Source organism: Lepisosteus oculatus, chromosome 3, assembly GCF_040954835.1.
Source record: "Lepisosteus oculatus isolate fLepOcu1 chromosome 3, fLepOcu1.hap2, whole genome shotgun sequence".
NCBI classification, from domain to species: Eukaryota; Metazoa; Chordata; class Actinopteri; order Semionotiformes; family Lepisosteidae; genus Lepisosteus; species Lepisosteus oculatus.
In genome coordinates, this window is record NC_090698.1 from 75,131,493 (window position 1) to 75,147,493 (window position 16,001).

Consider the following 16,001-nt stretch of genomic DNA (forward strand, 5'->3'; position numbering starts at 1 on the left):
CGAGGGAGACATAGCAACAGAAAGGTCAGAGGATCAGGGAGATAGGTTTCAGTCTGAATTCAAAGCCTGGGTCCAAGTCCAACACAAACGGGTAACGAAGCCCAGGGGTGATCCGGGTACACAGTTGGGAGACAAAGCAGGGGTCAGAGGACATGCAGCCAGCAGCTCTATCAACCTGCAACTCACAGCTGGCAGCCCACTGAAGCTCAGCAGTGTGAGTCTGGTCAGGACTTGGATGGGAGACTCCTGGGAATGCTGAGGTTGCTGCTGGGAGGGGTGTTAGTGGGGCCAGCAGGGGGCGCCCACCCTGCAGGTCTGTATGGGTCCTAATGCCCCAGTATAATGACAAGGACACTGTTAATGACTATTGATCATTCACCAAGAACTTAATTAACCAAAGTAAACCAGAATATTCCTTTCATTGATGTGTCTCAGATCCAGTACAACTCAGTAAACACCTCGGTTCCTTTCTTGCTTTGAAGCTCCTGAGAACTGCAGCTGTTGACAAGATGTTGATCATTGTCTCTAAATTCTCAAACAACTCAACAGCCACTAACAATGCATTGGGGCTTTTGGGAGGGTTTATCTGTTTTTAAAATATTTGAACTTTTCTTTCTAACACCTACAAATCTTCCAAAATTCTAATTCTAATTCACTTATTAATAGCTGAATGTATGTGTGCAGAATGTGTTAAAACTGAATGAATACTTTTTCAAATTAATCAAATTAATAATTTGATTCTGTCAACAGGATGATCCAAAACTCTTTCATAGATATGGAGAACATGTTTCAACTTTTTACTGAAGAGCAAGAAGTAAGTTTATATGTAATCTGGCCAAGTAAATTCACTACAGCTCATATGTGACAGATATAATAACGACAGGATGAGAGAGCACAAGTGGACACTGTGTGGAAATGCCTGTATAACCCAGAACAACACTGTACCCCAGGGTTGTGAGAGTGTGAGGCCAGCTAAAGTTCTGGCTGGGCGAGATCCTCAGATTAATTATCTACTAACTACCAAAACAGGGGAAATGTGCTGAGTGGCTCCTCTCAGTCATAACTTTCTTTGACAACACTGGGGAGGCATGGTGATGCAGTGATCAGCATTGGTGCCTCGCAGCGCTGGGGCCACGTGTGGTCTTATGTTCTGTGTCTTTTATTATTAATTAATTTGACCACTACAAATAGTAATATTTTAGATATTTAAATACTAAAATATCCTTAGACATCTGACTTTTGAACTTATTACAAGATGTAATTCAAAATTCCACCAATTCCACAATATATTCAGATACAGTTTGTGTCCCTTAAGTTGAAAAAACATCTTGTTCAGATGATGCCTTCAGAACAGATCTTCAGTAATGTGCCTGTTGATTATCCTCGAGTGAGTGCTTTCAGATTCAGCACTAGATGTCACTCTGTTGCAGTGCATGCTGGTAGTTGATTGTCATGTGTTTACTTTGCCAGGGCAATGGCAACATCTGGTCATGATCAATACCACCTCTCTATAGAGGAACACCTGGCCATGATCAGTACCACCTCTCTATAGAGGAACACCTGGCCATGATCAGTACCACCTCTCTATAGAGGAACACCTGGCCATGATCGATACCACCTCTCTATAGAGGAACACCTGGCCATGATCGATACCACCTCTCTATAGAGGAACACCTGGCCATGATCGATACCACCTCTCTAAGATAGTTTAGTTAATTAGTTTAGTTCAGATCATTAGTTTTTTTTAGTTTATAATTTACTCCTTATCAGGAGAAACTGATTATCCTAGAAAATAAACCTATCCATGTTCATAGAACATCAGATGAAAAATAATATTATTCAAAGTAATTTTTTTTCTGTTGTCAAATGTATTGCATTTTTGTCGACTTATATAATGCATATCGATAATGCATAGTGGCTTATTTACACAGTAGTGTATTGCTATTTTCGTTATCTACTTCATACATTTACATGGAACAATACAACTTTTAAGACTGTAACAGTCTAACTGATTTTACTTATACAAATGTTATCAGAATAATTATGTCCATAGCACCCTTAGATAAAGTTGGGTCACATATACCACCGATTTGGGGTGGTATTCTGCGACGGGTAGTGGCATGTCTGCAGTTTTTAAACTCCATATGATTTTCAACTTAATGCTCAAAACATGGATTTTAAGATAGACTCACTTTCTAGATCCCAGAAGTTTTCCCTTACTGTTGATACTGCTAGCAGATTCCAGAGAGGGGTGCCATGTTTTATCATTTATTGGGTGCAATCTCAATTTATATCTGGTCCCCCGACTTCAATGCTGTACCGTACCGCAAAACTACCAGGCAGTGTATGTGTGCATACCTCCAATACAGAAAAAAAATAAAAATGCTCTTCTCTTTGCTTTAATAACTCATCTGAACAATAAGCATTGGAGGTGATCTCTTTCGATAGCCATAACACTGGTTTTGTATTAATTTCATGCCTTATATCTATGTAGTCCACGTCTGTGGTATTGGACCGAGGCCACAGACACAACTGTTGATTTACTGTTTGCAGAAGGATTCCAGTTCTTAGTCTGTGCAGGCTGAGCATGTGCTGAATTTGCTTTCAGTGTGTTACTGGTCTGATAGGATGTCACACACGCTTGCTGTTCCCTCTATGGATTTTAGCTAATATTCCCAAAAAATTGCATGTGTTCTCCAAATACTGTAAATAATGTAAGTAATGAATATGAATGACACTTTCAGAAGCAGTTTGGAAAGTTTTTTACATCCCAAAAAGGTGGTAGCTTACACCTCTGCACACCAGCCTTAAAGACTTGTATCTGCACTTTCAGAAGAATCTCAACAGTGAACATGTTTGTTTATTATTATAGCAATATTAATTTCATGAATAATATTAATTATTCCAGGAATTTTACAGAAGGTTTTTCTGATCATTTTGCAATGTTTTAATCTTTATATTTCAGGTAAAGGATGAAGTCAATGCTGGGAACCTTCTTTTTAAACTTGGAAGGGTGGAATTCGAAAATGTGTATTTCAGCTATGTCGAAGGGTAAGGTCACACACACAAAAGAATGAAAAGCAGTAAAGAAACTTGAAAATTGCACCATTTAGTCAATACGATTACTAGGTATTTCAGGGATTGGTTTAATTCCAGCTGGGTTCTGAGTGTCCAGTACTGATTGATGACTTGTCTCTTCAGCCAGCCCTGTGTGTCCAGATATCCTGTTTCCAGGGTACAGTTTCAGCACACAGACCGTGACACAGCCTCACCTCAGGTTGCTTGCCTGTATGACTGACTAAACGCTTCTTACTAGTTGACACACATACTGTATGATGAGCATGACACTGTATCAAACAGTCCTACAATAAGTGTTTTTTTTTCCCCACAACTGATGTCCAATTTGTTATATTTCAGACACCTGAAATTCAGAAATTAGTACAGGGTTGATACCCTTACAAATGACAAATCTCATTTGACCTTTTAATAGATGAAAATAACTGTACAAATGTGTTACAGATAGAAAACTGAAATTGATTAGCCTGTGATTAAGAACTTAACTGTAACAAAAATCAGAAGACGCAGTATTCCTCCAAGAACAAAGGTTTATAGGGAGCTTGTTTGTCAAACTTCCCCATTGGTTCAGGCAAATGGCCAATGATTAAACCGAATTCCTGTTATGTTAATGTTTCTAGGGGGGCTCGATCACCACCGAGGCTCTCATACTGGCCCTGGGGATATGAGGACTGCGCTTATTATCCTCCAAAACATGCACTTTTTAGAGCCATCCCCCGCTTGTCATGCTGCGAGTTCCTCAGCGTCCACAGCGGTTAACTGTGATCAACACTGCCTAAGTGTTGGAGTGATGTATCTGCAGCTGGTGCAGTGTTACTATCATCTATCATACAAGAGGCTGAGGAGACTCTGCTCAGTTTTAGTTTCAGGCCTCAGGTTTGGCTAGTTGTGGACTCCTGGTCACAGCACCAGGTTACACAACTCAGGTTCAAGACTCCTCCTGATGTTCTTACTGATTGACGTACTCAGTGCCCCCTGCCTTGTCTTAATATTTTTGCAATGTTTTTTTATCTTATATGATGCAAGTTAGCTCTATATCAGTGGAAATAATCACTGTAAGTTTGGTAATGCTAGCATTAGTAAATTTGTGAACATAGACATAAGGTTTCTCCAACTACAGACATAATCTCTCTGGACTATTTACTGTAATTACAGTGAATCCAAGAATACACGGTTCCATTGATTTTATATTTTATTCATCTCATTTTATTCACAGTAAAGAAATTCTCAAGGATATATCCTTTACAGTTATGCCTGGTCAAACTGTGGCTTTGGTAAGTCAACCACATGGAAAAATGAATTAAATCGAGTCTAGTAATTCTGTAATACAGGCCTTGTTTACAGCAGATTGTGATGGTCTCTGATGTAGCAGTGTGTGTCTAAACCCATTTGGTGACTCATCCTAACACAGGTGATGTCCAAGCAAGTCTGTGTATTGTATATGTGCATTCCTAAAACACCACTTTCAAAACTAACAGCTGTGTCAGGAGCAGTTTTCTGTAATGAAACAAATATTTTTCAGTTGCATTCATAAACATATTTTAAGAAACACAAGCACTCTTACTGTATGTCTCTTGTACTGAATAAACTGTTATATAATAGTAATGATGCCCTCCAGGGTGTGTTGTGCTGGAATGAAATTACTTCCGAAGTATTGAGAACAATTAGCCTGTATGATTACACCCAATCACCCTGGGCTAGATATTATCACAATTAAACAAACTCCCTGTCATGCATCTGTTTGTTATGTGAACTGTCCATAAAATTAAGACTAGATAAACATTTTAACATTTTAGATGTTTTACACTACAGCTACAGCTCCACAACATGTTTTGTTTCAGTGCCTAATTTTGGAATGAACTATCATGTGAAATGAATTGTATCCCTCTGACATATTTTGTTGTTACGTCACTCAACAGGGCAACCAAGAGTATCAAAGGCTCTTGAGCAGGAAGCTTGCCCCTTGGCACAGCGGTTGTGAGCTCTGTGGGTCTGATGCATAAAGGTGCTGAGAGAGGCTGCCCACACGAGCTGCCAAAGTGTCCCTGTTTTTTGAAGCTGACGTCCTTGTCCACTTTGGTCAGGAACAGGGCTCCTGTTGGGAATCAGCCTCTTGTGTTTCTGTCTGCAGGTGGGACCTTCTGGATCAGGAAAGAGCACCATCATCCGACTTCTGTTCCGATTTTATGATGTTCAAGGTGGCTGCATCCGGATCGATGGACAGGACATCTCCAAGGTAGGGTTCTCTGCTGTGGTGCGGTGTAATACATTTTCAAGTAACAGGAAGATGTGGAAGGAGGACAATATTTGACATTTGGAAGTAACTCTGCAGCAAATGTTGTTGGTAAAATGGTTTTCTCATGTCAGAGTAACTACCTTTGATAACACCACACGATTAAAGAATAATTACTATTTTACTTTGCTGCTCCAGCCATAGTTCTTTCCTCCACCTCCTCTAACATTTCAACCAGCTTTCCAGGTGTAGAAAAAACAAGATTGCTGATACTGCCAAACTGATCTTATATCACCAGGAAACTAGCAGTAAAAGCACCATCCTCTATAAGCCTTAGCTCAGACATGGCAAATTTCAGGAAAACTGAAATCACATTAAGAGTTTCAGTAAGCTGTAAATGGTGAGATCAGGCTGATTTAAAGTTTTTCATTAGTGCTTGTTGTTTTTCTTCCAAGGTGAAGCAGGTGTCCCTGCGTGCTCACATCGGCGTGGTTCCCCAAGACACCGTGCTCTTCAATGACAACATCCGCAACAACATCCGCTATGGCCGCGTGAGCGCCAGCGATGAGGAAGTGGAGGAGGCAGCAAGGGCCGCTGACATCCACCAGAGACTCCTGAGCTTCCCGGAAGGTAACGGGCCTGACCGTCCATACACTGGCACTGAACCGTACGGCATGAAGGAAAACAGCTGCGTTGGGGTGGGAATTCTGACAGGGAACACAATGCAGCAAAGGAAGAGGTAAAGGTTTATTCCACGCTGAAAAGAAAAGATAAGAAGCATGCGAAGAAAGCTTCACAGCCAAAACGTTGTGTTTCTTTTCTTCTCTTCTCAGCCTGCAATAAACCTTTACATGTTCCTTTGCAGCCTGTGCATGCCGACGCATCTCCCTGCTTGAGCTGCTTATAGGTAGCAGGAAGAGGAAGGAAGTCTGATTCCACTGTCCCTTGCAGGGTATGAAACCCAGGTGGGAGAACGGGGCCTGAAGCTGAGTGGTGGAGAGAAGCAAAGAGTTGCCATTGCCAGGACGATCCTGAAGGGACCACAAATCATCCTTCTGGACGAGGTGAGCCCAGACACCCAGGGGAAAGACATCAATGGGAACTAAATCTTATGGGTGATTCCATGGTGACTGATATTAGTCTAGGACGAGAACACAGTAAAATAGTTGCATAATACAAATTTAGATAATTCTATTTCCCTAAATTACACAAGGAATACATCTTGTTGTTGCATTAAACAATTCACTTCATTGATTCTTATCATGGCATCTCTATAACTACCCCTATATGCATGTGTGTGCCCTGTGATGGACTAGTGTCCAGTCCAGGGTGTAACCCTCACTGTACCCTGTGCCTGCCAGGCTGGGATCCAGATCACCACAAGCCTCTGAATATAAAAACAGCTGCTGAAAATGGACGAATGGTTGTACAACTAAATGTGTACTTTTTTAGTTGGTCTAAATAACATGCTGTAATATGTTTTTAATTTTATATAGCACTTCTCACAACACATAATCTCGATCCACTTTTTCATAAAAGACCAAAGCAATTATTCAGTGTCACGGGAATCAGTAAAGACCCTATGCAGATAATCTGGAAGTACCTGGAGAAGGACAAAAGGGAAGACATGCCGTGGATCAGGACGGATGACAGATGGGGGGCGGTGACGGCAGTGATCCGGTGCCCGGGGGATGTAGCAAACTAGCCCAGAAGGAAGTCCAACAAGGGGAATCAGGGTGCAGTCCAAGGTCCAGGTACTGGGAGATCCATCCAGACAAACACAGGGAAAAGGGATCCAGGAACAAAGAAGATAAAACCATAACGGAGCAAGGCGCTCCGAGCCCCGGACTCGGATGGTCAGGACGCCATTCTGAAGCCTGTGCCCTCAAGCCTCAGGCGTGGGCGACGATGCTAGGAGGGCCTCTGGGCGTCGTCTTCCAATACTGAGCCCAGAATAGCAGAGATGCCAGGCTTAAATAATAAAAACTGTAACAAGACACAGGTGTAGGAACTAAAACTAACTGGAATACAAAAGGGTAGGAGGGCCCTCTAGAGGGGGGAAGATGATCGTGGCATTCAGCTGAGACCCTGTGACAAAATATGGGGTAACATTTTCAGGGAGGCATCTAGGGTGATCTTATGATCAAAGGCTGTAAAGGTCAGTGAGACGAGAAACACTAAGGAGTTCAGAATGGAGAAGGAGCAAGACTGTAGCCTCCATGTTATGTAGGGTAGGTGTAATCTATCCAGCAATGGTGAAGGCAGAAGAATTTGCCGAACAGAGTGAGTGAGGTGTTGGTGCGAGTGTTATATGTCCTCCTAGCAGGCTGGAGCACCGCAGCAGGAGTGGTTTGTGTGTGTGTGTACTCGCCAGGAAAGGGGACAAGTATGAGCAGGAACCATTGAGGATTATAAATTCTGGTGTTTAAAGAAACAGCCTGATTGGGCAGAGTGTCTGCCAGAACACAGTATCTGTAATATGTCAGCAGTATGAGAGTTTTTTAATTGTGTAAGTAGAGTTCAGAAAGCGGGGGTGGTAGAGGGACCCTCTCTCTAGAATATAATGTATGGAGCGGTGAAAGAGGTCTGTCTAACTTCTGACTGGTCTAGGCATGTGATGAAGCAGTGAGGTCTGAGGTGCTTATGAGTGTGAAGGAGCAAGGTGTGGGTATGAGGGAGTGGGACGAGAAGCTGTGACATGAGTGAGACTGCGAGGTTTGGGCAAGAGAAATGTACTGGAAGCTCTGAGTAGTGTGAGGAAAGGCAGCGGTGCATGGGCACGTGCTGGTCAGCCTGCTGGTGAATGGCCTCAGAGGAGGTCATGAAAGGACTGAGGACCTCTGTGGGTGAAGGAGTACTAATGAGAGATATATGATGACACAGAGGTAGTAAAGGACACACTCACAAGAGAGGCACAGTGTGCTTCAAGCCGCAGGCAGACTCGCACACCTGTACTCCTTGACAGAGACGGAGGCGCTGCCTGAGAAGAAGGACCTGCTGGGCTGATGGAGAGGATGCAGCCACCAACATTAACCTTAACTGGCTTTTGAATACTTGGGTCAAAAATGTGTTTAGAGCCTAGAGGCCCCTCTGTCTTATTAACTGGTTGTTTTTTCTGGGAAAACTGCCTTTTGATGCTGTTCCTGTTTTGTTGTTGCTTCCCAGGCCACTTCAGCCTTGGACACCAAGACCGAGCGAAATATCCAAGCATCCCTCGCTAAAGTGTGTACTAATAGGACAACTATTGTAGTTGCACATAGGTAGGTATCAGCGCTTCACTGAATGGAGACTAACAGTTTTCCATGTAGTGTTCAAGCTGTAAAGGAAAGTTTTCTTTTTTCTGCTGAATAGCTGAATAGCAAAAAAAAGAAAAATCACTTCTTGGCTGTAGAATCAAAACCTAAAGGTGCCTAAAGTAGGATCCACATCGAGACTTTGTTTTCTTTCTACTTTTCAGTGTGGAATTAAACTTTGCTTGTTTCATACGTTTTCAGCTATAGAAGCAAGAGAACTACTTACACTTCTGTTTTAAAATCTGGCCTGTAGATTTGAAGGGCTAGAGTATTTAGTTGTGTCCTTGTGCCTTCTTTTCCTTAACAGAATCAGGTCGCAGAGGTTTATAATCATTAAAAAAATTAATATACTCAAAATGTGTGTAGAAAAGAATGATATTTTTCAGTATTAAAACACGTGTGTGTGTTTCAGGCTATCAACCATCATCAGTGCTGACCAGATCCTTGTGCTTCATGAAGGCCAGATAGCAGAACGTGGCAGGTGAGTAGACCCACTAAAAACCAGGTGATTTCTACTTCAGAGCTTCCTGCTGAGAAAACAGTCCACTGAGACAAATGAAAAAAAATACACTTGTGTATGGGAATGATCTCCATTCAGTGATCAACGTGAATAAGCTAATATTCTTTTTTTTGAGCACCAAGGTGGCAGCGGAAATGTGTGTCTTCATTTGATGTGATTCAGATACATGAAATTGAAGGTTTATTGGATATATATTGTTACTGGTGATGCAGAGGCTGCTCTTATGGTGAAAGGTGCCTGGCATGGATGGTGACTGTGGCCATATATTAACATTCTTATCCGGGCTGTGAGTATATATAATATAGTAAAACACCTGGAAACAGTGCTCAGATACACTGTTCATGCAAACGGGATCATATACCATTGTAATAGATACAAACTGAGACTCCATGCTTGTCAACTACCAACAAACTAATTCACATCCCTTCTGTTTCTCAAAACCAACATTTTACTCACCAGAATGTCCATTTTCATTAAAAATACTACCAATTAATGCTAACACTAACTCAAACTGTTAACAATTTTAACAAACATATTACTACAGAATCTAAGTTTAAGAAGCTGTGGAACCACACCCTATTTACCCCATAAGGTATTGAGTCCTGTATTTGTGAATTTACCATTTTTGGAGATTTCCTAAGAGGTACTTAACCCTCACAAATTTTCTGTACTCACAAATTGTTCAATCAATTTGATCTCATCACGTTACATTTTTATTAAATTATGTTTTCTCACTACTAGAAGATTTTAATTTCTTAAAGAATGGACTATTAATTTTAAAAATTCTTGTCTAAACATAGTAACAATGTGAACCTCTCAGCAACATACCCTGGTTATAAGGTTATAACAGAATTCTGCCAATGAATTTGGTTTAAAAAAGGACAAGATGTAACTTTATTTTAATATTGCGGTGGGATGGTGGCATATTGGTCAGCATTGCTGCCTTGCAGTGCTGGGGCCCTGGGTTCAGTTGTGGTCCTGGGGTCCACTCTGTGTGGAGATTGTGTGTTACCCTCAGTCCAAACAGTCCAAAGACATGCTGGTAGGTTAATTGGCTTCTGGGAAATTTCCTTCTAGTGTGAGTGTGTGTCTGTGTGTCCTGCAATCGACTGGTATCTGTTCAGTGTGTATCCTGCCTCGGCTGTCGTTTGCCTAGATAGACTCTGGCTCCCTCACGGCCCTGTATCGGATCAGGTAGTTATAAAATGGATGGATAGAAGCAGAAGTACCATTTCTAACCCTTCCTAAAGAAGGCTGCTGGTTTGCTTCCACAGCGCCCTCTTGTGACTTGGAAAGAAGCTGGTCCCCCTTCCATTCTTTACACTGACATGAACATACTCATTATTCCAACACTGCTCCCAGAGTATTCCTTATTAAGAAAAAATTAAACTACATATATATTGTTATGATTTAGTAAGGCGCTGCAGACAGCGGCGGAGGAGTACAGGCTGAATCCGTAGGCTTAAGGCTACAGCGCAGCAGCAGAGAGTTCGTGGCCAGAAACCAAGCTTTTGGGTCTTTGGGCATTTTTAGAGGAGGCTCAGCCGAAGCTTGCCAAGGGCAGCCAAAGGCACAGGTAGGGGAGGGAAGGCCGAGTCCTGGACTGGGAAAAACGGCTCTGAATAGGCAGGCTGAGCCAAGCCACTTGGAGTGTCTGGAAGCGCTCCCAGGTTTGGGAAGCGAAGTCTTCGTCGGGACCTGGAGGAGAAGCAGGCACTCCTAGGCAAAGCATGAGGATCACCGTCTGTGGTCAGACTGATGTGTGGGGAGCTGATCCTCTAAGAGGGCTCAATGTCGGAGAGCTTCTGGAGTGGCATCTAGGGAATAAATTAAGAATAGGTAATTGGACGATTGGTTGCTTCCCTAATTCGGGGAGGGCTAGACAGAGAGGCGCCAGGTCAGATAAAGCACACTGTTGCTGAAAGAGGGGATGTGTGTGGTTTATTTATGTAACTTATTGTGGTAAATTTGTAAAAGGACGATTTGTCATTAAGAAACACTTCTTGATGTAACAAGGGAGTCTGAGCCCTGTTTCCTCAGCTCTCTAGCAAAGCGTGGTCATGGCTGCTGCTTCATTGTTTTCTTTTCAGCTGAGATTCTGTCTGATATATTGAAGGGAATTTCTTTGCTTTTGTTAAGTATTGTATTTGTTTTGGCTACTTCACATTTCTTCTGTAGGTAAACCAGCACCTCCCTAATTGCAGATTGGGCTTTTATCATGAACATTACCTCAGGTTTACCATCTGGCATTGTAAGCCCAAAGATCCCCATCAACCCCAGAAAAGAGGAGTTAGAAATTCCCTCTGCCCTGTGCTGGGTACATGGTTCAGTGGCTCACTTCGCTGCAGAGGTGACCAACCCAGCACTTGTGATTTGTGAGGTTCTCTCCCTGAAAAGCAATGCTAAGGTGATTGAAACTGGTATTCATCAAGCAGTGCTTCAAAGAGTAAGGACTACAAGCAGGAGGCAATATGAATGGATAGAACTGTACTTAACTCAACATTTTATTCTTACCTTATTTTTACCACAAAACTTCCACACCCATGGCATTTATATCATGAAGCATGTAAAGCTAATTTTTACTAGATACAAACAAGTTTGTGCCCACTCTATTTTTGTTAGTTTTGTACCACTTCCATATCATCCCTATCTGTAGGCTGTTAACTGTAAGAAGATAGGGTTCTGTGAATGTCCATGTCCCTCTGTGTTGTAACTGTTGCCTAAATGTCTTTTTGCCTTTTTCAGACACAACGAGTTGATTGCTAAAGGAGGACTGTACTGTGACATGTGGCAGAAACAGCAGCAGGGCTCGGACTCAGACTCGGCCTCTGATACCGAGACCAAGGATAGGAGTACAGAAAAGCTGCAGCCAAGAGAAGAGAAGACCAAGTGAGAGTTCTGGGTCACAGAGGACTCTCTAGGCTGACTGTCTGCCCTCAGGATCTGTACAAGGCCTGTTCTGGAATGTGGGTGCACACCCTAACATTTCCATTGCTTGGATCTGAAAATAAGGCTTCTGGGGTTTCACTGGTAAAAAACCTTTCATCCTTTCATTCTTTTTTTGAGGCCACATTATTTGGTATAAACATGGTTTTGCAATTCAAGTTGGAATATCATTTAGCTCCTTCTTATTTACAAATGGAATTTCTCCTTTTTTTATTTGAAAAGCAGAGAAACATTTAAAAACAAATTGACATGTGAAACCATTCTTAATTTAAACATAGCACCTGGCAATGTTTTCATGAAGATTATGGCCTCATGTTTGTATTGTATTTTTTAAAAAAAACAGTAGAAAATCAAACTGCATAAAAGGGTTTTATTTTGTTGGGATGTATATTGATTTAAAAAACACTAATGAAGTGACAACGGATTAAATGCTCTAAATGTAAGTACAGAGAGTTCAGAGCAGCCAGTGATTCTTTGTCACATTAAAAAGGGAAAGCAGTCGATAACAGTATAGATGCTTTCAGCACGATACTCATCCAGTACTCAAACATCTATATACATTGTTGTTTTAAAAAAGTGTGAAAAGCCTTTTTGTTTGTAGTATATACTGTCTATTATTAAAGATGCTGTAAAGGTCAGTCAAGCAGTTGACCTTCACTCTACATCTGCAATCAACGTACCAAAATAAAATGACACCTGTCATTTTTTCCACTTCGCTTTTCACACCAGGGACTGGATTTGTGGGACTCCTTAAAAATCACACCCGACCCTGATAACATTACGCGCATTGCAGTGTTGCTGTGTTCACAACTCAACAGGAGTGTCGTACATTCAGAATGAGGTGAAGTTCCTTTGTGAACGTGTGGATATTTAGTGTTGTAAGCACATACCTTCTTTCAATATGCTTTATGTTTGTGCATGTGTAGAGACAACCTTTTCTAATGAGTGAATTTTTTTAAGTTGGAGAAAATAGTATTTTCAAAGGGATCTGCTGCAACAGAATGGGATTACTTTGTTAAAACTGTGTTGAAATATTTATTCAAAATAAACATTTGATTGTAAGTTTTTTTTAACTTCTTTTATATATTCCAGTAAATAGTTTTCAGGATAAAAGAATGATTCTTGCTGTGGTTCTACTACAGCAGGGTAGTTCAACCCTGACATTGGAGTGCCATGTTTGTTTCTGGTTTTAAGAACATAAGAATTGGTTTAAAATTTACAATTTAACCAATGTAGGTGTTTCTTTAAAGATGAAGTTAAACGAATGAGTTTATTGCATGCAAGGAACAATAAAGCTAAAGTCTTGTTTCCTGCAAGAAACAACAAAACTGAAGTATTGTTCAAAGTGCCGGTACAAACTTTAGGTTTATATAGTCCTTCCTTGCTGCTCTGATTCGTCATTCGTTATTATGGTAAAGAGGGGAGGTCATGTGTTTGACCAGTTTACAGCTTTTTGGCCAAATGGTCAGGGATTAGTCTCCAGGGGGTTCCCTAGCTCTCATAGCTGCATCTGGAATCCTTATCAGTTAACCCCCTTCCTGCCATAAACATCCAGCCTTAGAAGTCTAATCTTCATGCAGAAAGAACTTAAAATTAACCCCGTCTTCACATCCTACTTCATTCTCCCCTTATAAAATATGGCATACGTCAGTATTGCCTATTTTTTACACATAAAATGTCAGGGCAGATTTTTCCTTTCGAGGTGAACAGGCATGTATTGACATGCGTTCCACAGTTACAACAAGATGTGATTGATGTTTTCGTACAAGTGATAGTTACATTTATACACATAAAACAATCCTCTCTCTCTCTCTTTCCTAGCATTAATCCCTCATCAGCAGGGTCTGCTTTCGGCACAGCAGTCTCCATTTGGTGGTTTGAACCAAATCTTTGAGCTGACGTTGCCATTAGCTGCGACCGGGAAATACTCCAACCGGCGCGTCGCTCCGCCTGCCGTCGGAGTGGGAAGGGGGGGGGGGGACATAAAACAATCCTAATCCTACAAATAAAGTCCTACCCCGGGACCCAAACTCAGACCTCAGCCATGTGGAGATCTATGGTCAGGATCTTGGAATAGCAATATTGACCCAACTCTGATTATCATTTTTTGGCTGATAGATATGCCAACACCCAGAATGTATTGATACCATATCCCCAGTAATGCTCCTCAAGCCTAACAAGCACACTGTTGGTCCACCTTAGGAAGCATCAGACACAGAAATGGTAACAACATCCTTCTTTCTGTTCACTCAGTCTCTGGTGCCGTGGGTCGGTGAAAGTGCGATGCACGGATCCAGCGATCTCATCCTGTCACTCAGATGGCACAGTCATTAGTTAGTGGCACTTGATATGGTCCCTCCCAGCAGGATTGCAGCATCTGGCAGGGTATCTCTTCTTCACCTACACCCACTCGCCAGGTATGCAGTCGTGTCTTCCCTCTACTGGAGGTCCCCAAGCGTCCAGCACCTGTTCACGAGCCCTGTGCACAGCTTTAGTTAACAAACCTACAATACTGTAATAGAGAGTTAGTAAATTCAACAGTCCATTAGCCAAATTTGGCCTCCAGGGAGTTTCTTTGGCTGCCTGTGATGATCTCAAATGGGCTCAGTCTCACAGTTCCGTTTGCTCCAGCCCGCAAACTGCCCAGGACCGCAGGTAGAGCATCTACCCACGGTGTTCCTTCATTTGATATTTCCTTAGTTGGTCTTTCAGACTGCGGGTGATGGGGGCAATGTGACTTCCAGCTTACCCCTAGTGAGGCGATTACAACCTGGCACACTTTCCCAGTGTAGTATGTCCCTAGATCAGTATCCAAGGGGCAGGGCAGTCCGCACCACGGAATCATCTTTGTCATACACCTGGGTATCCGCCAGCCCACACCCCATCATCATACAACCCCACATTCTTTACACATTTTCGAACCACTATTAAACATCTATTAAAGGCCCCAAACTGAATTCTCCCTTTTCCCCAATAGAGGTTTCACAGGGTACTCAGACTCCCGCTCTCCCAGTGCCGCTCGTCTGGCATCTGCATCTGCATGGTTGTTACCTTGAGTTACTGGAATTCTTTATTTATTGTGTTATTTACACCTTACTACAGCTACTTCAGTCGGCAGCTGCAAAACTACAAATCAGTTCAGAGACAAGCCCAGTATTCTTAACTGGAGTCCCCGGCGTTGTGAGAGAATCCTATTTCTCCATACCCATCCAGAATTGTGGCCTACATGCAACAAATACATACAGATGCAGCCATTCAAAGTGTGCGGTACAGACACGTACCGGAGGTAATTGGCTACGGCGTCGCGCATCGTGACGCAAGATGACGCGGGGTACCGCGGTATGTGATTGGTTGACCGACAGGGGCACTCGTGGTCCATTGGTCTGTCGTAGAAAGACTTACGGTAAACGTCTTTGCTGTGCCTGTTGTAGATATTGAATTTTACCGCTGAAGGGAAATCTTAGTAGCTGAGCATAAAAAGAATAGGAGCATACTGTAACGCGTGTGAAGGCCATAAACGATATTAATTTTGGAACATAAACATACAGTATATGGCTGGTCTTGGTACTTTAAAGAAAAAATACACACCAGTATTCCATTTCTCCCTAAACATTTTAAGCATCGAAGTCTTTAACTAAAGAGATACCGTAGTCAACAAGCATACTTTTAGAATTTGATTAAAAGGGAATATAATATGGAATCGCGTATCTAACGAAATTAATAACGATATAATTATATTCATGTACCACAACACAAGAATAGTACACGCTGTACGTTGTCTGTCGATAATGTTTCTGTAGTGCTTTTTCAGCACACTGCATGTGACCTTGCCGGTGGCACAGTGGGTTAGGTTCCTGACTCCCATGTCACACGGTCTGTGATCGAATCCCACTAAAACTATGACTCTTTTTTTGACAAACATTTCTTTGAAAAA

General features: G+C 42.0%; 1 protein-coding gene across 2 annotated transcripts in view; it reads left to right on the forward strand.

Annotated features, from left to right (window-relative positions):
• abcb6a (ATP binding cassette subfamily B member 6 (LAN blood group) a) overlaps positions 1-13,129 on the forward strand; it is a 29,062-nt gene extending 15,933 nt beyond the window's left edge. For both annotated transcript variants that reach the window (XM_006626494.3, XM_015360884.2), the window contains exons 12-20: positions 751-814; positions 2,966-3,051; positions 4,292-4,349; positions 5,207-5,311; positions 5,764-5,938; positions 6,260-6,372; positions 8,474-8,568; positions 9,014-9,082; positions 11,867-13,129. In XM_006626494.3, coding sequence (XP_006626557.3) covers positions 751-814; positions 2,966-3,051; positions 4,292-4,349; positions 5,207-5,311; positions 5,764-5,938; positions 6,260-6,372; positions 8,474-8,568; positions 9,014-9,082; positions 11,867-12,014 — 913 coding nt within the window. In that variant the 3' untranslated portion in view covers positions 12,015-13,129. The remainder of the gene's footprint in view (positions 1-750; positions 815-2,965; positions 3,052-4,291; positions 4,350-5,206; positions 5,312-5,763; positions 5,939-6,259; positions 6,373-8,473; positions 8,569-9,013; positions 9,083-11,866) is intronic.
• Positions 13,130-16,001: the final 2,872 nt, after the last annotated feature.